Source organism: Ovis aries, chromosome 3 (genome assembly GCF_016772045.2).
Source record: "Ovis aries strain OAR_USU_Benz2616 breed Rambouillet chromosome 3, ARS-UI_Ramb_v3.0, whole genome shotgun sequence".
NCBI lineage: Eukaryota > Metazoa > Chordata > Mammalia > Artiodactyla > Bovidae > Ovis > Ovis aries.
In genome coordinates this window covers 139,322,487-139,349,306 of record NC_056056.1, presented here as the reverse complement: position 1 = coordinate 139,349,306, position 26,820 = coordinate 139,322,487, and the positions used below count along the sequence as shown (strand labels likewise).

The following is a 26,820-nucleotide window of genomic DNA, read 5'->3' as shown; positions in this document are numbered from 1 at the left end:
CTACACTGTCATCCCACAGTTTGTCTTCATTTCAGCAAACACTTAATGGCCATGGACTATGAGTCAAACTCTTGAATCCCATCTTGTGTTCCTCTCCAGCTTGGCACTTTCACGGCAACTAGCTCCACGACAAAATAAGCCTCCTTGAAATTTCCAAACAGAAAGCTCTGGAGATGTCTGGCAAGCCCTGGGCATAACTTTCTGCTGCTGCAGACCTGGAATCCACAGACGCAACCTTGTGAGTCAGTTCCTCCAGCCCCAGCCTGGCCCTTCTCTTGGTCACCCTCCCCCTCCTCCCCACAGCCCCACATGCCTGCTTCAATACAGTACGCTGCTAATTCTGCTTGAAGTGTACAAGCAACACACTTGAAGTACACTAGTTCATTGTCATTTGAGGAACTCTCTCGGTATAAACTCCACACAGAAAAACAATGATGAGACTTTATTCCCACAGTATTGTATGATTTAGAAAACACATTCATAGGCATTAGCTGTCTATACAGATATCTAGTCTTTGCCTCAGTGCAGAGATTCTCAGCCTTGGTTGCACGGAGAATCACCTGGGAGCTTTCATAAAGTGTGGAGACCTGAGCTCCCTGTCCAGGGAAGAAGGAAGCAGAATCTCTGAGGGTGGAGGCTCCGTGCAGGTTTGTTTGTCCGTACCAGGTGATCCTAATGAAAACCACTGCCTGCCTTTCTCTTTGCCGATCTTTTTACCATTTTTAGGGCTGGCTCAGAATCATCCAGATACTATACAGAATTCCCAGCACAGCACTGGCCAAAGACATGATTCTTTTTTCTCCATACATCATCCTTAGCTCCTGCCTAATACACCACCAGTTGACTTTGTCTCCAACTTACCCCATATGACCATGGACTATCTATATGTTACTCTAGAATTATTGTTTTCTCATTGCCTGTAGATCTGGTTTACTTAAAATGATAACTGTCTCAAAGATGGAAGCTATCTTTCTATCCTTTGGCTCTTTCCATAGTCCTGGCAAAGAGCTTCTGAACCATAATAGACAGTAAATGGATGTTGATTACAAGTAGAACCTATTCTTCTTGCTTTAATTTTCCTTTGATATGAAAATCAAATAGGCTTCAGAGAATGAGGTTAGAAGATTGAAATAAGAAAAATATATAGACTGGGAACTAAGAAAACAAAAGCAAAACCAAAGATGTCCAGTACAAGAAAAAGTGAATTTATATGTACTGCAGACCGATTGCCTGTCAAAGTGGACAATCCTTCTATATATGAGCTTATTCAAGTGTTACATGATTTCATTCAGAACTTCCCTTTGGGAACAGTTGCCAAAGTCTCCATGTTACAGCACTCTCTTTAGAATCTCCAGGAGAAAAAGCAGGATGAATGAGTCTAGAACTCTGCTTCTACTCTGAGCATAAAACTGTGACCTGGACTCTAGTCTAGTCTCTGCTGTTAACTAGCTGTGACCTTGATATATCATTGAGTTCATCAGAGATGCTGACTCCCAGAGTTCTCCATAGTCATAATGTTAATAAAAACAGCCAACATTGATGAAGTATTTGCTGTGTACCAGGCCCTGTAGTGAGCATTCTTCAGGGATTAGCATATTTCAGGATTAATTCGCCCTCATAATCACTCTTTGGGATGGTTACTATTATTATCTCTAATGAGGAAACTGAGGCAATTAATTTGTTCACGGTCACAAGGGAAATGCATTTTGGTTGAAACATATTCATTCAAGCCTCACTCAAATACCCAATCCCCTCTCCCTACATCTGTATGCAGAGTGCCTGATTCTGGGCTCCTTGAACACTCCATGGACGCTGATATTTTAGCACTTAGCACTTGCCCCTTTGTAGTGTGTTGATTGCTTTTGCTGTCTCTCCCAGCACAGTGGACTTCGAATTCAGGATTTGGCAATTAATACGACACTCAGTATATGTGTCAAGTTAATGGTATGATCTCTCATTTAGTTCTCACAACAACTTTGTAAGTAGAATTATTCTTGTTTTTACAGATAAAGGCTGAGAGAGGTTAAGTAATTGGCACAAGTTCACAAAGAACTGGTCAGGTTTTGACTCCAAGCATCAGATTGTCCCTCCTCTGTGCTGGCATCCTTGTTCACTCAGTTGTCTGAGACAATCCAGAAACCAGTGTTAAATTAACTCTACAGAGAAACCATTAAGACAGGTGGCACCAATGCCAGTGGTTGCCTATGTAAGCAAACCCAAATCAAAGCCTGTAAATGCCTTGTGGTTATGAAATCAAGACCTAAGAACAACCAACCACAAGCAGCCAATTAGCTTTCAAGCTATAGCCAACCACTAATTTATTGCTTTGCTTCCACCTTCTTTCTCTAAAGTCTTTTCTGGAGGCCCTGTTGGTGGAGGTCTCAACTGCTTCTGGCCTGGTGCTGCTCCATTCTGATTTTTGCTCAAAGAAGCTAAGAAATGTTAATATGCCTCAGTCTATCTTTTAACACCAAGGACCCATTCTGTACAGCATTTCCCTGCTTGTGATCCTTGCCTATCTCCTACTCCCCTCCTGCAACTGTTCAGTCCATCACCCTATCCCCATTCCCTCCATTGTCAGCGCCTTCACTCATCTCGATTACTGCAATGGATACTATAGATTTGGAATTTTGGCTTACCTCTAATAACAAAAAATATTAAAAATTATGGGTGACTTTTCTAAATTGCAAGTATTTGTTATAATCTCGCTTAGAGACAAAGACATATTTCCATGCACTCAGCCTTGTGTAGCTTAAATCATGGTTCACTGGGAAGTTAGAATTGTGTTTTCACCTTGTAACATAAATTTTGGTATGAGGATCAGCATACTTCTCTAGTCCTATAAATCATATGAGGCAACTGGATAGTTTCCAGGATTCTACCCTTGTTTATTGATTTCATTTACTACTCTATTTGAGAGTCAGCTATTGGGGACCCAGTTCTGATCACTGCACTTGCTTTCCTGAGTTGTTGTTTTAACTCATTTCATTGCTCAGTTTCTCTGGGGCTGTGGCCTAGATTGCTCTAAACTGCATTCCTGGTTTCCTGCCTTCCTACCTTGACATTGACTATCACCTGCTTCTGATATGCCCTGACTGTGCTCTGTCACAGGTAGGGATACTTGGTCATGTTAAGACCTCCCTGTAGTCTTGGCTGCTGGCCCTTTGCTGCCAGCATCCTTCAGGAAACTTCCTCCCATGCCCCTGAAACAGATCTCTCTCCCAACTGCCTGCCTCATCTCAGGGGTCACCCTCTTTACAAGTACTAGAACTTGCTTAGACCCATAAATGTCCCTTTGATATCTACTTATTACAAACACAAGAGAAACTTCTTCAGAGGGAAGGAAGTCAGTCATTTTGGCAGTCTGCTCAGATCATTTCAACAATAAAGCTTCTCTGAATATTAAGGTTTCCTGCTCTTCTGGGAACAAAGTACTCTGGTTAATATCGTCAGATGACCTGCCAAAAAGAAAGGTCACTCTGGTAGAAGTTCCATGTGCTATTAAAAGATCGGATGTTCCTTAGATGGGAAAGCAGTGACATATGGCCAGGGTTTTAATGAGACAGGGAAAGGTACAATGTGGCAAAACTTGATAGTATATGAAATTGTTCTCTTCAAAAACAACATTGTGCATTTATTCTGTTTTGCAATTCCATTTAAAGTTAGTCTTCATTTGAGTATTGTGAATTATTTATTATTAGCATTATGTATTTAACTCGTCAAGTGAAGATATATTCTTGAATGAGAGAAAAAAAAAAAAACTTTAAAAAATCTTTTTGAAATAGAGCTATGTCTGAAGGAGGCTTCCCTCATAGCTCAGTTGGTAAAGAATCCACCTGCAATGCAGGAGACCCCAGTTCGATTCCTGGGTTGGGAAGATCCACTGGATAAGGGGTAGGCTACCCACTTCAGTATTCTTGGGCTTCTCTTGTGGCTCAGCTGGTAAAAATCCACCTGCAATGTGGGAGATTGCATTGGTTCACTCCTCGGTTAGAAAGATCCCCTGGAGAAGGGAAAAGCTACTCACTCCAGTATTCTGGCCTAGAGAATTCCATGGACTGTATAGTCAATGGGGTCACAAAGAGTTGGACATGACTGAGCAGGTTTCACTTTCTTTTCACTATGTTTCAAGGGAGAAAATGGAGATCATGAGAAAGTGAAATAATCTCTCTCCATATTCATTACATTTATCTTAAGCCCCATCAAAGTATTAATGGCTGTAAGGCTATTCCCTTCTTCCTCCTCTGATTGTTCTTCTAAGTTCATTTGGAAATAGCATCTCCCCAAAACTAGAATTGTCTGTTCTACTCTCTGATTTTCCACTTCCTCACCTTTCATTCACTTTTATTGAGTAGTTAAATATTCATTTTTCACTTTATTACGTCCATGCAAATAGCATTCACAACTTAATGCTGTGTGTACTCTGACCACTGTTGTTTTTTTTAATCATTTGCTTTTTTCCTATAGTAATTGTCTTTTTAAAAAATTGCTTGTTTTATTTGTCTCAATTTATCTCACACCTTCCAATGTTCTATCAGTCCATTTTCCCACAAGATTGAAGTATATAATGTATCAATTCCAGTTCCAAAATAAATGAATTCTTTTAAATTTTCAAGAGCTGTGACAAATAGCTCTATGTTATAAAATTGGGAAATCTTGACATTTTAAAAGTAGAGTGGTTATGAGTGTTATTTTTAAAAATATGTATACCATGAAAAATATAGATAAATCATATCATCTTCGACTGGCAGCACTTCTCTGGGAAGCAGTAAAGCTTAGGAGCTGAGTATCTGGTACTAGGGGCTTCCCAGATGACTCTGTGGTAAAGAATCCACCTGCCAATGCAGGAGATGCAAATTCAATCCCTAAGTCAGGAAGATCCCCTGGAGAGGGAAATGGCAACCCACTCCAGTATTCTTGCCTGGGCAATCCCATGGACAGAGGAGTCTGGCAGGCTGCAGTCCATGGGATCAGGAAAGAGTCAGACATGACTCAGCATGCACACACACAACACGCATCTGGTGTTAGAGTGCCTAGCTTCAGATCCTGGCTCTGCTCACCTGAAATCCCATACTCACTGTTTTGTGCCTCAGTCTCTTCTTCCATAAAACGGAGGTAAGAGTACCTACGCAAGGATCCTTTGAGGTTTACCATAGATAATATAGGTAAATATATAATGCCTGATGCATAGTAAATACTTACTGAATGTTGGGTATTACTTAGCATGACAGTGATAACAAAGAAACAATTTAAAAAGTGCTGAAAGCCTATCTAAAGCTTATGCATGAAAATATATGAACATAAAATTAAGAGAAAAATAACAAGCTGGGATAAAAACATTTGCAACATGAATGAGAGAGCATAAGGTGAACATTTCATATATCATAGCCTTGGATAAAACAGAAAAACAAGCAAAGTACATAAATTGTACAGTTTATAAAACAAATAAAGCTAGTTGTATGGGAACTTCCCTGGCAGTCCAGCAGTTAAGACTCCACACTTCCACTTGCAGGGGGCATGGGTTCAATCCCTGGTTGAAGAATTAAAATCCCACATGCCACGTGGTACAAAAAAAAAGCAAAAAGAACCCCCAAAACTGGCTATATGAAAACATCTGCTTTCACTTATAATAAAAATTGCACATTAAAATAGAATGATATGCAATCAAAGGAAAGATACAAGCTGTTAATACCAGAAATGAAAGAAGGGCAATCACTAGTGATCCCGTGAACATTAAAAGAACAATAAAGGAATATTATTAACAGCTCTATGCCCCCCAAAAATACAATAACTTGGATGAAATGGACCATTTCTTTGAAAGACACAATCTATGAAAACTCATACCTAGGAGAAACAGACAATCTGAAAAGCCTTTATCTATTGAGGAAATACGACCAACCTAGACAGCATATTAAAAAGCAGAGACACTACTTTGCCAACAAAGGTCTGTCTACTCAAGGCTATGGTTTTTCCAATAGTCATATATGGATGTGAGAGTTGGACTATAAGGAAAGCTGAGCACAGAAGAATTGATGCTTTTGAACTGTGGTGTTGGAGAAGACTCTTGAGAGTCCCTTGGACTGCAAGGAGATCCAACCAGTCCATCCTAAAGGAAATCAGTCCTGGATGTGCGTTGGAAGGACTGATGTTGAAGCTGAAACTCCAATACTTTGGCCACCTGATGTGAAGAGCTGACTCATTTGAAAAGAGTCTGATGCTGGGAAAGATTGAGGGCAGGAGGAGAAGGGGACGGCAGAGGATGAGATGGTTGGATGGCATCACTGACTCAATGGACATGAGTTTGAGTGAACTCCAGGAGTTGGTGATGGACAGGGAGGCCTGGCATGCTGCAGTTCATGGAGTCGAAAAGAGTCAGACATGACTGAGCGACTGAACTAAACTGAACTGATTGAGGAAATTGAATTAGTAATTAATGATATTCAAGAAGAGAAACTACCAGGCCCAGGTGAATTCTACCATACATTTAAGGAAGAAATGATACCAATTCTCTACAATCTCTTCCAGAAATAGAAGCAGAGGGAATACTTCCTAACTCATTTTTTGAGTCCAGCATTACCCTAACAGCAAAACCACACAAAAACATTAAAGAAAACAATGTACCTCATAAGTATAGATGTGAAAATTCTCAACAAAATATTAGCAAATCAAATCCAACGATGTATAAAAAGATATACACCACGATGAAGTAGGATTTATTCCCAGTACATGAGGTTCATTCAACATTTGAAAATCAATTAATGTAATTCATCACATCAACAGGCTAAAGGTTTTTTTTTTAATGATTACACCTATAAATGTAGAAAACATATTTGAAAAAAATCCAAAACCCATTCACAATGATTGGATTTGAAATGTAAAACAAACACCATTCACATTAGCACCATTTACAAAAGAAAGGGAAAAAAGAGAAATTCTTAAGGAAAAGTTTTTAAAAATAAATACAAGATCTGCCTAATGAAAATTACAAAATTCTTGAAAGAAATAAAAGATCTATATAAATAGAGACATATTCCATGGATACAAGAGTGAATATTGTCAATATATCAGTTCTTTGCAATTTGATCTATACATGTAACTCAATCCTAATAAAAATACCAGCAAGTTATTTTGTGGCTAGTGACAGATTGATTCTAAAGTTCATTGGAGAACCTTAAGTCCCAGAATAGCCAACACAATACTGAAGAAGAACAAATCTTGAGGACTGCCACTATCTAAATTTAATTCTTACTCTACCTACAGTGATGTGGAATTGGCAAAAGAATTGGCAAAAATATATCGATGGCATGAAATAAATAGCTCAGACTGGTTCCAAATAGGAAAAGGAGTACATCAAGGCTGTATATTGTCACCCTGCTTATTTAACTTATATGCAGAGTACATCATGAGAAACGCTAGGCTGGAAGAAGCACAAGCTGGAATCAAGATTGCCAGGAGAAATATCAACAACCTCATATATGCAGATGACACCACCCTTATGGCAGAAAGTGAAAGAGGAGAATGAAAAAGTTGGCTTAAAGCTCAACATTCAGAAAACGAAGATCATGGCACCTGGTCCCGTCACTTCATGGGACAAAGATGGGGAAACAGTGGAAACAGTGTCAGACTATATTTTTTTTGAGCTCCAAAATCACTGCAGATGGTGACTGCAGCCATGAAATTAAAAGACGCTTACTCCTTGGAAGAAAAGTTATGACCAACCTAGATAGCATATTCAAAAGCAGAGACATTACTTTACCAACAAAGGTCCGTCTAGTCAAGGCTATGGTTTTCCTGTGGTCCTGTATGGATGTGAGAGTTGGGACTATAAAGAAAGCTGAACGGCAAAGAATTGATGCTTTTGAACTGTGGTGTTGGAGAAGACTCTTGGGAGTCCCTTGGACTGCAAGGAGATCCAACCAGTCCATTCTGAAGGAGATCGGTCTTGGGTGTTCTTTGGAAGGAATGATGCTAAAGCTGAAATTCCAGTACTTTGGCCATCTCATGCGAAAAGTTGACTCATTGGGAAAGACTCTGATGCTGGGAGGGATTGGGGGCAGGAGGAGAAGGGGGCGATAGAGGATGAGATGGCTGGATGGCATCACCGACTCGATGGACGTGAGTTTAGGTGAACTCCAGGAGTTGGTGATGGACAGGGAGGCCTGGCGTGCTGCAATTCATGGGGTCTCAAAGAGTCAGACATGACTGAGCGACTGAACTGAAATAGCTCAGAAATAGACCCCCACAAATCTAATCAACTTATCTTTGACAAAGGAGCTAAGGCAATTCAGTGAACAATGGATAAGCTTTTCAACAAATGGCAGTGGGAAAAGTGGACATCCACAGGAAAAAGGAAAAAGAAGGAATTGATGCAGACCTCACACCTTTTTTAGGACTTCCCTGGTGGCTCAGATGGTAAAGCGTCTGCCTACAACGCGGGAGACCCGGGTTTGATCTCCGGGTGGGAAAGATCCTCTGGAGAAGGAAATGGCAACCCACTCCAGTACTCTTGCCTGGAAAATCCCATGGGAGGACGCTGGTAGGCTACAGTCCACGGTGTCGCAAAGAGTCAGATATGACTGAGCGACTTCACTATACTTCACACCTTTTAAAAAATTAACTAAAAATGGGTCATAAACCAAGGAGAAAATCTAGGTTATTTTATGCTGGACAATGAGTTTCTAGATTCAGCACCAAAAGTGCAGTCCATGAAAGAAAAATTAACTGGAACTTATTACAATTAAAAACTTATGAGGGGGGAGGGGAACGTAGGCTCTTCAAAAGACACTCTTAAATGATTAAAAAGACATGTCAGAGACTAGGGGAAAATATTTACAAAACTTGTATCTAATTAAGAACTTGTATCTAAAGGGTACAAACAATTCTCAGAACTCAACAATAAGAAAATAAACAACCTAACTTTAAAAATGGGCAAAAGATCTAACACCTTAAGAAAAAAGCTACAGATGTCAAAAAGTATATGAAAAGATCTTCAACATCTTATGTCATTGAAAGTGAAAGTGAAGTCGCTCAGTCGTGTCCGACTCTTTACAACCCTGTAGCCTGCAAGGCTCCTCCGTCCATGGGATTCTCCAGGCAAGAATACTGGAGTGGGTTGCCATTTCCTTCTCCAGGGGATCTTCCTAACTCAGGGATCAAACCCAAGTCTCCCACATTTCAGGCAGACTCTTTACTGTCTAAGCCACCAGGGAATAGCATATGTCATTAGGGAATGACAAACTAAAACAAAAATGAGACACCTGTTAGAATGGCCGAAATCCAAAGTAATGACAATACCAAATGCTGGAGAGGATCTTGAACTATAGGAACTTTCATTGTTGGGTGGGAATGCATAATGGTCCAACCATTTCAGAGAGAGTTTGGCAGTTTTTTGCAAAGCTATACTTTTAGCCTTACCACACAATCCATTATTTATATTCCTTGGTATTTACCCAAATGAGTTGAAAATTATAGCCACACAAAAGCCTGCTTTTGAATATTTATAACAGCTCTGTCATAATTTCCAGAACTTGGAAGCAACGAAGATGTCCATTAGTAGGTGGATGGATAAACAAACTGTGGTACATTTATAAAATGGAATAATATTCAGTGATAAAATGAACTGTCAAACCACAAAGACATGGATGAACCTTAAATGCCTATTGCTAAGTGAAAGAAGCCTGATAATTAGAAGAGACTACCACTGAATGACTACAACTATTAACATATGGCATTCCAGAAGATGCAAATTATAAAGCTAATAAAAAGACTAGTGATTGCTAAGGTTCTGGGGAAGAGGAGGATGTGCTCTAGGCACAGCAGAGAGAATTTTTAGGACAGTGGAACTATTCCATATGACACTGTAATGGTGCATACATGATATGAAGTCACATGATAATACATTACACCATGAAACATGGAAATAAACATTTGTCCAAACCCATAGAGTATACAACACAGAGTGAACCCTAATGTAAAGCAATGACTTTAGTCAAAATTCCCTGGTGGCTCAGATGGTAAATTAATTGTCTGCCTGCAATGTGGGAGACCTGGGTTCGATCCCTGGGTTGGGAAGATCCCCTGGAGAAGGAAATGGCAACCCACTCCAGTACTCTTGCCCAGAAAATTCCATGGATGGAGGAGCCTGGTGGGCTACAGTCCATGGGGTCACAAAGAGTTGGACATGACTGAGCAACTTCACTTTCTTTTTTTCTTTCTTTAGTTAAAACAATATATCAATATTAGTTCATCAGTTATAGCAAATGTACCACACTGATACAAAATTTAATAATAGGGGAATCTTTGGGGATGGGAGGAGTGTATATGAGAACTCTATACTTAATAGCCTATTCATATATTTTTGTATATTATATGTAATGTAACCTTTTTCACCTATGACACTTCGAAATTATTTTTATAGTGCAGTTTCCACTGAGGATGAAGTCTATTCTCTACTCAAGTCTAGAGTTATCTCTTTCTTAATTATATATGTATTTATACATAGTGTGTGTGTGTGTGTGTGTGTGTGTGTGTGTATTTCTTTTTGAAAACCTCTGTTTGCTTCTCAGTGTCCTCTACAAAAAAATTCCTATTTACTCCTATCCTTGTAGAACCTAGAGCTGTGCCTAGTCCCATAGTGGTTTCCCACTCACTATTTTCTAAATCACCGTTGCATGGTATGTTGAATGTAGATGACTGTGAATGCTCTAAAGTGTGCTATCATCTAGTTCATACATATTTCTCCCTCTTATATACAGTGCTACGATAGGTGTTGCCAAATGCCTTGCTGATTTCAGGAAACGACATGCCTATAGCTTTCCCCTGCTGTGTCAGACCAATAACTACTCCATCTCAGTTCAGCTTGTTACAGAGTAGGTAGAAAAAAATAAGGACAGTTAAACAGTAAAGGGCCCATGAGACGTGGATTAAAAGGCACAGCTATTCACTTAAATTCTACTTTGTCAGTGTTCTTAAAAACAGAGTATAGATTTGTTTGAAGTTACTTGGAAGGCTTTTTAAAGTCCTAGATAGTATGGTTATTAATACTGCCCTAAAAGCATTTTATTAGGGCTTTCCCAGTGGCTCAGGGGTAAAGAATCTGCCTGAAATGCAGGAGACACAGAAGATGCAGGTTCGATCTCTGGGTTGGGAAGATGGCAACCCATTCCAGTATGCTTGCCTGCAGAATCCCATGGACAGAGCAGCCTGGTGGGCTACAGTCCATGGGGTTGCAAACAGTTGGACACAACTGAGCACAAACACATGACAGTATTTTCTTACCATTATTATTCCTTAACAAAGAAAACAGATATTTTTAAGTGCATCTTTGAGTAAACTTGACCCTCTACCTGAAAACAGGCCACTGAGTTGTACCCAACTGTGAAGAAATATTAAAATCCATTTAGATCAACTACAATATGAGCATATTGGCGTTATAAATATCTAATTATATATATATATATAGCACCACAGATAAAATAAAAGCATGTAGAAGATTCTTATGTGGCAGTCAGACTTTGGGAATTTGATTTCTGTGAACTACAACGACAAAGAAATGAGAATCCATTAAGAACTCTAAACTTAACAGAAGGGTTAAAATTTGTCATGACAGGGAATTGCTACCCAATAGCACCATCTCACCTTCCATTCTTGGGTTGGAAAGACTCTGAAATGGTGCAAAAATTTGCCTATCAAGAAATTATGCTGCATTGCAAAAGTACATAAGTTATCAGGCTATGCCAGACTGGATGTTGCATGGGAAGCTGTCACTGGTATCTACTACAGCTGGAAGGGAAAGTAAAATGTCTGTTTCTAAGGCAAGAATATTTCCAAAATTCTCTCTCTCTGGCCCTTTTATAGCTCCTGCAGTCCTCACTGTTCCTGTGTCATCTACCTACTGCTCCTGTTTGATATGATTCTATATTTTCTCAAATTTGACTCCTTCACTATCTAGACAGAAGTTTAAAAAAAAAAAAAAAAGGGATACTAGAGCCCTATTCTCTCATGAAGCAATCTGCTAGACGAGAGTGGCTTCTGCCCTTTTAGATGATACATGTGTTCTCCAGTTTGCCACAATCCCCACTATTCCCTAATGTCTCCAGCACTGAGGCTACATATTAAGTTTTAATTTTGCCATTATACTTTCACTTCTGTTTTTACCTTGTGGTGGAGGGGTATTTCTCTGAGGCTATGTATTTATCAGAAATAGCAAATAAGAGATCTAAGAGGTTCAGTCTTTTTTTTTTTTAGTACAGTGTAGTCATCACTTGGTATCCACAGGGGCTTGATTTCAAGACCCCCAGAAGATACCAAGTCCATATAACCTATGCCCATCCTCTTGTATACTTTAAATGTTCTGGATTATTTATAATACCTAATACAATGTAAATGCTATATAAATAGCTGCCAGCACATGGGCCATTCAAGTTCTACTTTTTGGAACTTTCAGGAATTTCTTTTATTTTAAATAATATTTTCTATTCTTAGTTGGTTGAATCTATGGATGTAGATGGAACACATGAAATGAGAGGGCTGGCTGTACAATTCTTAGAGGAAGCAAAGACTATTCCTACATGTTTAGTATGCAAAATGGTTGTCCATACAGAGAATAGACCCTGCTCATTCATCCTCTTCCATCTCACATCTAATCCCTATATCCACTGGAGCTTACACCTCCTGGGCTGGTTCTCAAGCATAGACGTGCTCCTGGAGTATGTAGCAGGCTCTGGATTAGCCCCCGTCCTTACTTGCTGCCTAGTTTCCTTAATCCCCCAGAGCCTACAGACTGGGACAGGCAGGTCAGACTTTTAAAGGTAAAGGCTCCGATGGCTCTAATTCTCTTCCTCATTTACTTGCCTCATTGTCTACAAATAAGCTGATTTCCACAGTCGAGCCTTAACATTTCCTCCTAATTTAGCAGTAGATACTATATGTTGAATCTGGATACCCTAGTTCAGTTACCTCCCTGATCATTTCACCTTCCTTGTAATTGAGGTTAGATGTAGACGGTTGTGGGCTTCCCACATGGCACTAGTGGTAAAGAACCTGCCTACCAATGCAGGAGACGGTAAGAGATACAGGGCAGATCCCTGGGTCAGGAAGATCCCCTGGAGGAGGGCATGGCAACCCACTCCAGTATTCTTGCCTGGAGAATCCTATGGACGGAAGAGCATGGCTGGCTGCAGTCTATAGGACTGCAGAGTCAGATATGACTGACTGTGACTTAGCACAGCACAGCACAGCATAGATTGTTATAGTAAGCAATTCATTTAGCCAATAGTATTTTGGGGGGAGGGGCACATTGTGTGGCATACAGACCTTAGGTCCGTGGCCAGGGATTGAACTCATACCCTCCTGAAGTAGAAGTGTGAATTCTTAACCCTGGACCACCAGGAAAGTTTCCCTAGCCAATAGTTTTTTTTTATGAAAATGAAGGAAAAGGAGATCAGAGAGGAGGGAGCAGACAGGAAGAGGAACAGAAACAGGTCTTAGTAAATGTGAGCCATAATATGATCAACAGTTGGCATAAGGCCTAGGGTGTTTTACTCTATATCTTCTCTCCTTGGTCATTCCTTTAGCCTCCTGGAGACAACGCAAAACTGTATGTTCATGTTCTGCACTCTGTATTAATTACTTTAAAAATCCTAGTTTTTAAAAGGACCTGGTATGTTGGCAAAGAAAGTGAAAAAACAGATTTGAGTGGAGTCGTCCACCTTCCACTCTGTGTCCCCAAATGCCAGCGGTTTCCAGAGGACTAGCTAGCTGAGCAGTGTCTGCTTCCCTGTAACTAGATGTATGTCCTAATGCCCAGGGACTTTGATAGATTCATCCAGAAGAACTGGAGCCAACTTCACTGGCATCTGGACAAAAAGTCTCCTGGCTCAGGTCGGCAAGGACTTTGAATGGGATGCCAGCAAACAGGGAACCCAAAGCTCATGAGAAGGTGTAGACCAAGGTGACCCTGGTGGTCCCTGGCTGAGAACCTTTAGGGAAAAATCTTTTCAGGTCCTACATGGTCTCCTGTGGTCCAAACACCAGAAAAAGGACTTAAAGCAGAAAGTGAGAGACTGAGGGCTAAATTAGTTTAGATCTTTGTCCCCAAATGTAGAAGAAATGATTAGGAAATCCTAGCATTGGTCTGAGGAAGTGGGTGGGATTGGTTGAGGTGAAGTGGGGAGCTAGCAGCTGTGCTCAACCTGGAGCGCAGAAAAGGGTCGGGACTCTATGAAAGTAGCTCCACGAAAGAGGAAGCCCGAGCCAGCTCCCCAGCAGCCCGAGGCCACGGGGCCATGCTCTCCAGCTGGCTGAGGCGGCTGCCCCCACCCAAGCCCGCTGACGGAAGTGCCGTCTCTCTCCTGATAGGAGGAGGATGACCCAGCAGATCGGCAAGCGGCCAAGAGGAGCTCCCCACTGCCTTCTTCTCCTCTTAGCACGAGTGACAGTGTGGTATGCCCCTTGACCTCTCTTCCTCCTCCGGGACGAAACCATGACTGGACATGACAATAAGGAACTCGTCCTTGCCTGAACCTGTAAGTAGGCATTCCTCGTCAGCAGACACAGCGCCAAGGTAAAACACTCACCTCAGGCTGGCGAGCTGGTCCCCCGCCATGAAAGATACACCGCTTGTTCTTAAGGCATCCACCGGGAGACTTTATTCAGACAAAGCATCTGGCGGGGGGGTTCGCAGGGTGGGGGGCGGGGGGTTCCCTCTTAAAGACATAAGCTCCTCATCTAGTTTTGTTTGACAGCCTCAGCAGACGACAGGCAAGATTTGCAGATTTTTCTTAGCCTACTTCCTCCTAAAATTTTGTCTGTGGTTAATCATGCTCTGCAAGAGACAGTTTCATCCTGGAGGCTAACATTCTATGACTCCACCAAAGGTCCAGGACTTCTGAGCCTGCCGTAACCAGACACAAGCCCAAAACCAAAACAGTTACACCTTAAGTGAGGGACTTGGTGAAGTCAGCTCAGCGCCAGGTTTGTTCCCCACAGGTCTTAAGTCAAAACAGCCTGCCTGTCTTGGGCACGATGTTTTAATTTCCATCCCCATCACCCTCCTTGATGCGGCACACTACAAGCATGTAAGTGGCGTGGTGCCCAGTGCAGAGGGCGGGCAGGGAGCAGGGACTGTGCGTGTGGGCTGGCCCTGGACCTTACTGCTTCCTGGCTGACTGGCCTGGGGCAACACCTGACCCTCTAAGAAATCCTGCCCCTCATTTCATCTCCTTCCCCGAGGCAGGAACTTATCCTGCAGAGTGGTTTAAAAGGGAACAACTGGGGCTTCTCTGGTGGTTCCTCTGTTAAGACCGTATTCCACTGCAGGGGTCATGGGTTCAATCTGTGGCCAGGAAGCTAAGACCCCTTATGTCTCATGGCCGGAAAAGCAAGGTAAAAGGTGACAGCTAATGGACACCTAACGTCTGGATGGAAAGTAGATTCCTAATAAATGATGGCAGTGATTATTATTGTTGACTTTGTAAAAGGGATTAATACCCTCAAAGTACTCAGAATACTAGACTCAGGAAGTGTCCATTATTCTTTATTTTTGTGATCTAGGGAAACCCAGATGCCTTGTCACTTTGGAATCTGCATGCCTCACGGAGGTAATACTATGTATTTGGCTAACATGCCTGATTTCAGAAAAAATTTTGACAACGATTTAGCAGGTTAAATTCAGCCTATGAAAGGGAAGTGAAAGTGTATGATCTACATGTTAGAAACAGCAAAGACAGTAGGTCAGAGAAGGGACAGAGGAAGAAGAGAATATAGTTGGGAAGATAAATCAGGAAGCCGCAGCAGGACTGCAGATCTGAGCTGAGGTCCAGGCTGTAGGGAGAGCAGGCGACTGACCCAAGCGTGGCTCAGCAGGTAGAATCTACTCTATTCTGGGTGGATGAAGACAAGGGAGACATCACAGATGACCTTGTAATTTCTGTCATGGGGCAATTGAGTGAATGTTGGCCTCACTTACTGAGAAGAACAACACACTTGGGGAATAAGATCATTAGTTTAGAACTGATTTTAAATTGGATCCTTGCATAGTCTCAGAGTTTATTCAACCAGCAGCAAAGAGAGATTTCTTTCTTCTTAGCAATTTTTGTCATGGATTTTAAAACTGCTCCGAGATTTAATTAGCTTCCATCACCAAGAATAAATGCATATATGGAACATAAACACAGAATCTTTTTCTTCTGATACCAATATATCAAGTGACTAAGTCCACAGTTATACAACAGTTAGAAGTCATGACAAAGAAAACAGAATGTTGACATATGACTCATAGGTTAAACTGGTGAACATCAGAGAAATAGGAGCAATTTGTAGTTCTCCATTTTCATTTATTTAAATGTATTTCAGAGATTCAACAACAAAATGTGTTAAGGAAAGAAAAAGCCTAAAGGAGAAAGAAAGGAAGGCAAGGAGAAGTAACGAGTAGCGTGATTTTTGTGAATGATAATTTGGAAAAATATTTAAAAGTCTACCATTTTACTGGTAGAATGGAACAGTGATGCACAACTGACATACGAAACAAATGATGCTGTTTGGGACACTCGTTATCTTTACAAAGCAAATGTCTTTAGGAAGAGAGTCTAACCGGAAGCCACTTTTCACAGTGCTATTTTCAGTCATTTTCATATCTTCATTAAGATGTTTCAAATCCTTTTTCAGTGATAGAAGTGATGCCCTAACATAAGGCTGTAACCGCATTTCCAGCACTGAATTATAATCCTCTGCTTCTGTGTTTCTCCCTGACTGACAGGGAGCTCCTGAACAAGGAGACTATATTTTACTCAACCTTGTACCCACTGGTGTCAGGCACTGCACCCGGTTCTGGAGGCACTGATCGAGATTTATCTTTAAAAAAGGAAGGAAAGAGTAGCACGCGTCAAAAATATTAAGTAATTTCTACCTTCCAAAAGAAGACAATTTCATGGTCAGGAATTTTGCAGTTAATATTAATTAAATGCAGTTAATATTTAAATATCTAATATTTAAGATATTAGAACTTGCTTCTATAAATGTGGTATGACCACGTTTCAGATTGCTTTGAAAATAAATTACTGCATCCATAATCTTCCATGCATACGGATGAAAGGCGAGCATTTTGGTTTCAGCAAATGTTACCATTCTTAGAATTAACATATAACATCACTTAAAAGCATGCATTAAAAAAATAAGTTTTATTTTATTGAAGTATAGTTGATTTAAAATATTGTATTAACTTTTTTATACAAGTGATTCAGTTATACATATATATACATTCTTTTTCATATTCTTTTCCAGTACAGTTTATCACAGAATATTGAATATAGTAGTATACAGTAGGGTCTTCCTTTTTATCCATTCTGTATATAATAGTTTGCATCTGCTAATCCCAAATTTCCAATCCATCCCTCCCCACACCCCACCCTGTTGCAACTACAAGTCTGTTCTCTATGTCTGTGAGTCTGTTTTTGTTTCACAGATAAGTTTGTTGGTGTCATATTTTAGATTCCATATATAAGGGATACTGTATGGTATTTGTCCTTGTGTTTCTGACTTCACTTAGTATGACAATCCCTAGGTCCATCCATGGTTCTGTAAATGCCATTATATCATTCTTTTTATGGCTGAGTAGTATTCCATTCTGTATCTGTACCACATCTTTTTTTTTTTAATTGAAGGATAATTGCTTGACTGAATTTTGTTGTTTTCTGTCAAACCTCAACATGAATCAGCCATAGGTATACATATATCCTCTCCCTTTTGAACCTCCCTCCCATCTCCCTTCGTATCCTACCCCTCTAGGTTGATACAGAGCCCCAGTTTGAGTTTCCTGAGCCATATAGCAAATTCCCGTTGGCTATCTATTTTACATATGGTAATATAAGTTTCCATGTTACTCTTTCCATACATCTCACCCTCTCCTCCCCTCTCCCCATGTCCATAAGTCTGTTCTCTACATCTGTTTGTCCATTGCGGCCCTATAAATAAATTCTTCAGAACCATTTCCCTAGATTCCATATATGTGCGTTAGAATACGATATTTATCTTTCTCTTTCTGACTCACTTCACTCTGTATAATGGGTTCTAGGCTCATCCACCTCATCAGAACGGACTCAAATGCATTCCTTTTTATGGCTGGGTAGTATTCCATTGTGTATCTGTACCCCTCTTCTTTATCCATTCATCTGTCAATGGACATTTAGGTTTTTCCATGCCTTGCCTATTGTGAATAGTGCTGCTGTGAACATTGGAGTGCATGTATCTTTTTAAACCATAGTTTTATCTGCATGTATGCCCAGGAATGAGATTGTTGAATCATATGGTAGTGACTGCACCAGCTTACATTCCCAAAATACCCAGATATTTTTAAACTGACGGTGTTGTGAATAGCCCCCTCCAATGTAACAACTTGAAAGTAAAAGCCATTTTAAAGAGAAAATTTTCAAACACAGATGATGAATGTGAAAGGTAAAAGGGGACTCTGTGCCAGCCTCTCTGGGTGAGAAAAAAAATGATACTCCTAGCATTTTGCAGGTCTAGAATATAGCTTCTTTATTTGCGTAGTTTATGCCAACATGGATCGTGGAAAGGAAATTTTGTTGTCACCAATAAATAGTTAAGTCAGCTGACTCCTAAACATCTCAAAATGAGTGTCTTCGAGAGCTGGCCTGGGTTTGAACAAAAGTGCTCTTACAGATATGGTGACCTGGTGAACGTCAGTGAAGTGGAAGTGGAATATTATTCAGCCTGTGAAAAGGAAATCCTGTTACCTACATCAACATGGATGAACCTTGGGGATGTTATATTAGGTGAAATAAGCCAGACACAAAAAGACAAATACTATGTGATTCCATTTCTATGAGATGTCTGAAAGTTAAGTGAAAGTCACTTAGTCATGTCCAACTCTTTGTGACCCCATGGACTATACAGTCCATGGAGTTCTCCAGGCCAGAATACTGGAGTGGGTAGCCCTTCCCTTCTCCAGGGGATCTTCCCAATCCAGGGATTGAACTGGGGTCTCCCGCATTGCAGGTGAACTCTTTACCAGCCGAGCCAGCAAGGAAGCCCAAGAATACTGGAGTGGGTAGCCTATTGCTTCTCCAGGGGATCTTTCTCCAGGAATCAAACTAGGGTCTCCTACCTTGCAGGCAGATTCCTTACCAGCTGAGCTACCAGGGAAGCCCATGAGGTGTCTATAGCAGCCACATTCATAGAAACAGAGAAGTAGAATGGTGGTTCCCAGGGGCTGTGAAGAGCAGCAAATGAAAGGTACGGTTTAATGGATAGCGTTTTTCAGATCTCTAAGACAAAAAAGTTCTAGAGGTCTGTTTCACAACAGTGTGAATATACTTCGCAGTACTGCACTGTACGCTTGCAAATGGTTGAGATGGTGATAAGAGCGAGGGGGAGAGAGGGTTGGGGAAGGAGAAACACTGGATCCAGAAAACTAAGTCTGTAATCTTCTAATAAAGTTTAATACCATTTAAAGGTAAAGAATATTGCTAAATAATTCAAGGTGCAATTCTTCTAGTGTATTAAATTATTCTTTGTGAAAAGGGTTTATAACCTTTTCTTTTTCCTGAAATTTATGGACCATATCTCTGGGACTAGGGGACCAAGACTCAGGAGGCCAAGTCCTTGGTCTAAGCTCCATGGTTAGCCACTTAAAAATCTATTTTTACACTGCTAATTTTATTAGGATAACTTAGTAATTATTTTGTATTACTAAAGCATGGATGTATGTATACTAATTCCTAGAATAAATTGAGCATAGACTAATTGCTAAGCACTCTGCTTAGCCTTTGGCCTATTCAGTCTCCATAAGTGGAACTGGGCCAGAGAGGTTAGTAATTTTCCCAAAGTCACTCAGCTCTCAGATTACAAACTTCAGACTCTGAACTCATTTCTTTGGCCTACAAAGGCCATGCTCTGAACTATGAAGCTACACGGGAGCAGAATAGAGAAACTGCATAAAACATAAGAATTCTAAAGAAGGTTTGCAGAAAAGTTAAGGCAATCCTGACAGAATGAGGTCTTCATAAATTCCATTCCTCTCCCATCCTGGTGAAACCACCAATGGGGCTCTTGTCAACCTGTAAGCTCCCAAATTACAGCAACTCTGGCCTTGCTCCTCTAAAATGCAAAAGCTTGCATGTACTGAATTAGTGCAGAAATTAGTTCAGTTACTAAATTCAACTCACGAGAAGTTTTGATCCAGTCTCAAAATTCTGAACATACTCTCAGAAAAGACTTTATGCCACCAAAGAAACAAATTATTCTTGTGCTTGAAAGTGCTAAATGCAAATGATTTGAGGAGAAATGATCAAAAATGTATACTGTTTCAAGTCATACAAGTGAAGAAAACACATAGAGTTTTGGTTTGCCAAATCTGGTCCTCTTTTTTAAGGTGGCCAGTCATTGATTTGTACACAGACACACGCCATGCCAGCTGGCTGAAATAAGTGCATTTATAAGTATTTAGTGGGTTGATTTCTAGCCTGTCTGAAACACTCCATTCCAATAAGATAAGAAAAGTAAAGTGTTCCTTAAAAGAGAAACTGTAGATAAAACAACGGCTTATATAGAGATAAGTCTAAATTAATCTGCCACCAGACCTATTAAAAATTTTTACTGTTAAAGATCATTTCTGCCGTTATATTCAGAATATTTTCACTAAATTATAATATTGGGCTTTTGTGATTTTGCTTTTAAATAAATTATGGTTTAAAACAACTTATAAATGTGTAACGGCACATTAACAGAAACAGAAAGGCAAAACTCCAATCTGACTAAATATTATTTTTGCCTACTCTGTACCCGTACCTATGTGGCTGAAACAGACTAGAGAAAAACCAAACACCCCTGTAGAGCATGGACTATAGCCTGCCAGGCTCCTCTGTACATGGGATTTCCCAGGAGTAGGTTGCCATTTCCTTCTCCCGGGGATCTTCCTGATCCAGGGATTGAACCCATGTCTCCTACATTGCAGGTGGATTCTTTACCATCTGAGCTACCAGGGAAGCCCATCCAAGTAAGGGCTCCTAGCTTTGAGTGGGGCCCCATGCTATCAAGTAGACAGCCTCCTCATCCGCCAGATGACTATTTCATGCCTTCTTTTCCATCGACAATGCAGAAGACCCCAGTTTGGGAAGCCCCCAGATCTTCCTGGGTTGGGAAGACCCGCTGGAGAAGGAAAGGCTGCCTACTCCAGTATTCTGGCCTGGAGAATTCCAAGGCCTGTATAGTCCATGGGGATGGCAAACAGTCATGAGTGACTTTGACTTCACTTTCACTTCCCCATCCTCAGACCTCTAATACCACCCTCCCCAGGTTCACTCTCAGCTGGTGACCTGGACCCTGCTGCCTAGTTCCCTGAGAAAAGAGCAGTCAGGAAAACCCCTACCCATGGCACCTTCACCACATCCTGTGTCTTTCCTGGCATTCCTTTGGTTGAATGTCCACTGTCCTATCCAAGGCCAGCCTCTCCACTTGGGCCCTAGAGGCCAGTCCTTTCACCAACTCAAGGGAATGGCTCCAGAATTCTCTCCCATTCCTCCTGCAGCATCTTGTTCCGTTGATGGAATCATTCCTGTAAGCGTACAAACACACTACTGTTGTTCCCATCTTAAAAGAAACAAAATTTCTCTTCCCCCACTTCCCTTCATCTTTAGTTTCCCTTTACTTACAATTTAACTCCTCCAGGGTGGCATTGCCACTAATTCTCCCCTTATTCTCTTAACCACTATAATCAGCAGTTGTCCCCAACACTGTCTAGGTCACCCAATGTCCTGCCAGTGGTCAAACATCCCACTTGACTTATCACCTATCTCTGACTGAGACCATCCTTCCTCCCTTGAAACACGTTTTCCTCTTGGCTTTCAGGACCTCATACTTTCTTCTTGCTGCCACTGACTCTTTCTTCTCAGGCTCTTTCCAGGTTCCTTCTCCTCCTCCTGACCTCCCAGGAATTCTCAGACCTCGTTTCTTCAGTAGCTTCACCATCTCCATTGGCAACAGCATCTAAACCCAACCCAAATGCTCTCTCTAGTCTAGTCCTTTCTGCCCAGTGCCAAATCCCCACCCTACACCTGATTTTAGATGTGTGAAGTCAGGAATCTCAAAGGGAACAAGCCATCCACCCCCAAACCTGTTTCTCCTAGAGATTCTCCATCTCAGTAACTTCATCCCTCTTGTGCTCAGGCCAAGAGCCTTGGAGCTAGCTTTGTATTCCCCCCTTCTCCCACATCCCATCCTCTCTCCACAGGCAAATCCTGTCACCTCTGCTTTCAAAATATATCCAGAATCTGACTCTTTCTCATTCCTTGGCTAATGTCACTGGCTTAAGCCTCAACTCCTGCATTACTTGGTAACTTCCTTAATTGGTCTTCCTGCTTTCCCTCACATCCCAGTCTTATTAAGGTGGGTGTTAATTTTCTGCTCAAGCCCCTCACCATGGCTTTCAAATAACCCGCCCAAGTCCTTTCAATGACCCTTAATCTGCCCCCTCCCTGACTTTTTGGGTTTTTCTGGCCCTACAGCGTAGCTTATGGTATCTTAGTTCTCCAGGATCCCACCAGGAATGGAACCCAAGCCCTCACTCGCACCCGCAGCATGAAAGTACGGAGTCCTAACTAACCACTGGATGGCCAGGGAATTCCCATCTGTCAGGTATAGTTCGGGCTGAGGCAGAAAAGGAGACGACCTCAACAGAGGTAGGTTACCTCCCTTCAGGCAAGGAGGGGTGACAGCCGGCCTAACGACCAGGCTGAGTATGAGAGGGATCAGGGAGGCTTCATATTTAAAGGGAGGTTTGTGGAAGCGATAAGGGAAATGTTAGTCGGGCAGGACGTTTTCAGTAATCTTCAGTTGAGATGGCATTTGTAGTTGAACAGGCAGTGGGAGGTTTTGGGCAGGGGGTGATAAGTCCCGGAGCATCAGGGCAAGACTTAAAGTTCGGTGTTTTCCCCGAAGTTAGATGATTCAGCAAGGGCCTTTGAGACCATTGTTTTCTTTTCTAGGCCCAAGGACTCCCTCACCATCTGCCTCTCTTTCTTCTCTGTGTGAAGAAAGTCCATCTCCTTTGTGTTCCTCCCTTGTTCTCTCCAGCCCAGTCACATTCATTTCCTTGTTCTCTCTGCTTGGTGTTCCTCCCACCGGATTTCCACAAGGTTTGCTCTATCCCGCCCACCCCCCCTCAACTTCTCAAGGCAGCCTCCTCCAGACCAAGGTTGTTTACTTCCATTGCACTGTTTTTAGCAGGATCTCTGTAACAAAAGACAATAACAAGAGAAAAGTTACAAATTAGCCTTTCTAAAGAAATTAAGACCCAAAGGGAGGATTCTTGCGGATGTTCAGTCACCCAGTCTATTTGACTCTTTGCGACCCCATGGACTGCAGCATGCCAGGCTTCCCTGTCATTCACTATCTCCGAGAGTTTGTGCAAACTCAGATCCATTGAATAGGCCTGAATGTTTTCAAACTGGATTTGAAGATCAATAGGACAAAGGGTGAGAGTTAAGGGCAGTGAACTGACGGAACTTAGCAAGCCCCGTTTATTGGAATTCCTCGGAGTCCCTTTGTCTTCAGAGATAAGGATGCTGTGTATGTGTGGGACACTCAGTCATGTCCAACTCTTTTCCATCCCATGGACTGTAGCCCCCAGGCTACTCTGTCTGTGGAATTCTCCAGACAAAAATACTGAAGTGGATGGCCATTCCCTTCAACAGGGGGTCTTCTCAGGGATCTGCATTGCAGGCAGCTTGTTTACCATCTAAGCTATCCGGGAAGTCCAAGGATGCTCCTTTCTTAAATGGAGAGAGCTTCTCCCCCACAGGGTCTTAAGACTTGCTTCAGGGTGGGGTGGGGAAGGGTGGGGGTGGTGGTCAGAGTCTTTTAAGTACCTGCTGTTTCTCACATTCTTTCAGCTTAAAATATTTAACATGTCAAGGTGCTGCATTCTAGGGTAGAGCGTCATGAACCCTGTCACCACCCTATTTAAAATTCCAACCCACAGTCCTTACATTCGCCCCATCCAGCAATCATGTTCCTATTCTCATTTATCTAACATATTATGTCACTTGCTCTTTAGTTGCCTGCCTCCCCCAACACAAGGATCAACTCAAAGGCAAGGTTTTGGGGTGTTTTTTTCCCCCACATATTATTCAGTGATTTCTCCCCAGCAGTTTGTACAGTGCTTACCACAATTATTTTGAATGAATGAGGGAAAGAAAGACAATAAAATGAGCCACGACTAATGATACAGATATATTTTACTATCCACGGCAGTGTACCTGGTACTTGGATCTATTTTCTCATTAAGCCCATGCCCTCTATGTAGTGGTTATTACTATCCTTATTTCATAGATGAGAAAATCGCTGAGTCACAGAGGAGTTAAGTGACTCCCAAAGTGAAAGAATCAAGTTTAAACCCAAGTCTGTTTGGCCCCAAAGTCAGACATCGGGCAGTTCACTTTATTTCACAGCATCATCGCTCTGGCTCCAGTCCTCTCTGTCAAAAGACATGCAATTACCACATCACAAATCAAGATCAAGGTTTCTGAGTGATCCCCAGATGGGATATCAGGGCCAAACCCAGGGCTTGCAACAATTTGGATGATTTACCAGGTTTTTTGCAGTTTACCATTGGTTCTTAGTGGCGTTTGTATTTTTTCCAGAGCCTTCAATAAAAATGGAAGTTGACTCTTTCAAAAGGAAAAAAGAGAATAAAATATTTCAGAAAGATATAGAATATCTGCAGAGAATATTTCTGGTAGAATAGACAAGAAGGTGTGATAGTATTGTTTCTAGAAAGAAGAGCAAGGGATTAGGGAACAAGAAAGGGAGGAAAACTTACTTCTCACTCATACACCTTTTGAACTTTTGCACCCTGTGCATTAAGTAGCTTCTAGAAACAAGCAAAATGGTGTAAGGATGACAGTGAGGACAGTGTGCCCTGTCGGACTCCCCCCGCAGAGGGCCGTGAAGATGGCCACCTGCACTCAGGTGTGATCCATCCTGTGCTGACCCATCGAGGTGACTTAGTCATTTCAGCTCTCCCAGGCCCTCAGTTTCGCCATCTGCAAAGTGAAGAGAATGTGAGCTTGCCTTACTTTGTAAACCAAGATTTATTGTGAGATAGCACATTTTAAGTGTAAAACATTATACATGCATAGTGCTCATTATCTTTTAGGGAAAAGCTGGGTGAGAAAGCCAGCTCACTGAGCTATAGAACATGAAATGGGGCCAGAACAGCGATTGTAACTGTCTCCATATATCATAATAAGTTCTTGGAAGTAAGAAAATCTGTGGGAAATAATCTGTTGCTTGGTCTCAAAAAAAATTCATTTTGAATTTAAAGAGTACAAGTGAGATTAGCATTTGCATTATTACAGCTCCTCTGTTCTCTGGTCTTGGGATGATTATGTGAATTTTAGTCATCCTCTAAATTGTTCTTTTATTCTCACCATGTACACACTAGCTGGGATTTAGAGAACTGGAAAGATCTGCAACTCATTTACAGAATTGCTAGACTCAAAATAATGGCAAGTTTTCAAAGTTCTATCACAAATTACTCTGAATTTTAAAATACTAAAGTTAGATTTGCAACTCATTTGTAGAATAGCTAGAATCAAATAATGGCACATTTTCAAAGTGATGTCGCAAGCCACTCTGAAGTTTAAAATACAAGTTATCAGTTGGGTTCTAGGTACAGCCCTGCCTTGAGACACAATAATGATTGTAATTAAATTCATGGGGAAAGTGTGAAATAATTTGATTTGTGGCTATAGAAAACAGGATAAAAACAAAGTATAATGTGTGGGATTAATTTTTAAGCCATACATTGAGCAGTCAGTGAAGTCAAGTAGTGTTTTTCAAGAAAAGATAAACGCATCACTTAATAGCCCAATTTACCTGAAACATAGAATTAAAAAAAAAAATCTAGGGATGAAGGACATTATTTCAGCATTATTTTGGAATCTGTTACTCTTGTTCATTAGTTATCTTACACCATTTAAAGCAATGGAGAGATACCATATCCTAAAGTGTTTGACATACTTTAAAAGGTTCGCTATTGGGAGCCTTCTAAAACTTCACTTCCTCTTTTTTGTTTTTTTTTTCTGATTTATTTCTTCCTTCTCTTTCCCCTTGGCATCTGTAGAAGTGATACTCCTCCTCTTCCAAGTCAGATCCTTCCCAAACAAAACAAAGCTCTGAGCTTATCTAATCAATCAGAGAAGCACTTCCCACTTCCCTTTCCTGTCACCTGCTGGTTTCCAGTGGAGCAGGAGAGGAGGCTTTGCTACTCTGTTTACCAGAGGCCTGTGGCTGAGACCCCTTGCTTTCTGCAGCTGCGGAATGGTCTATCCTTCCACCCACAGGAGGTGGGAGGAGCAAGGGAAGTGATTTGAAAGTGGCTTGTAAACTCTAATGCCAGCATACAAACATTCAGGATTCTGACTTTAAAAAATTAATTAGAAAAGGGACTGGTCTTCCTCTCATCATTTCTCTTATCTCTCTTCTGCTTCCAGTCCCCTGTCTTTCCCCCTTTCCCCTTCTAATAGCTTTCCCAGCTGTGAACAAACCACACAAATAAGGGTGTAAGAACCCAGAATTTGAATTGTTAAAATGAAACAAAGCAAGAGTCAACAGAGTCAATAGACATTATACCCAAATTACTTAGAAATGTGAAATGAAAGAAAGCAAGCTAAGAGCCAAATTTCAGGAAGAAGCTGTAGTTTGATTTACTTACCAGTTTGTTTCCGTATTTGCCCAGTTCTTAAAGCTCCGGTCATTAGTCTTCCACTTCCTAACGCAAGAAAGTGCTGATTTGTGTCATTT

At 41.2% G+C, this 26,820-nt stretch overlaps 1 protein-coding gene and 2 long non-coding RNA genes across 47 annotated transcripts in view; 1 reads left to right on the top strand and 2 right to left on the bottom strand.

Moving 5' to 3' along the window:
- Positions 1 to 14,690, bottom strand: part of LOC132659622 (uncharacterized) — a 33,371-nt gene extending 18,681 nt beyond the window's left edge. The window contains exon 1 of the long non-coding RNA XR_009600261.1: positions 14,577 to 14,690. This is a non-coding gene — a long non-coding RNA (uncharacterized LOC132659622). The remainder of the gene's footprint in view (positions 1 to 14,576) is intronic.
- Positions 1 to 26,820, top strand: part of PCED1B (PC-esterase domain containing 1B) — a 217,046-nt gene that overhangs the window by 116,538 nt on the left and 73,688 nt on the right. For 7 of the 45 annotated variants that reach the window (XR_009600248.1, XR_009600237.1, XR_009600232.1 and 4 more), the window contains exon 4: positions 100 to 238. The exons of 18 other annotated variants lie outside the window; for them this stretch is intronic. Coding sequence is in view for 9 of the 27 variants with exons in the window: in XM_060414089.1 (XP_060270072.1) it covers positions 14,493 to 14,525 (33 nt within the window). In the remaining 18 variants the exon portion in view is untranslated. Of the gene's footprint in view, positions 1 to 99; positions 239 to 14,358; positions 14,564 to 14,988; positions 15,078 to 15,552; positions 15,600 to 19,130; positions 19,252 to 26,820 lie in introns of all 45 variants that reach the window. 20 more of the 45 variants (XR_009600260.1, XR_009600259.1, XR_009600257.1 and 17 more) reach the window with 6 other exon arrangements.
- On the bottom strand, positions 17,159 to 26,813 carry LOC114113995 (uncharacterized). Its single transcript, XR_003588813.3, has 3 exons — positions 26,732 to 26,813; positions 24,836 to 25,058; positions 17,159 to 23,246 (listed from the first exon to the last, which is right to left on the bottom strand). It is a non-coding gene; the product is annotated as an uncharacterized LOC114113995 (long non-coding RNA).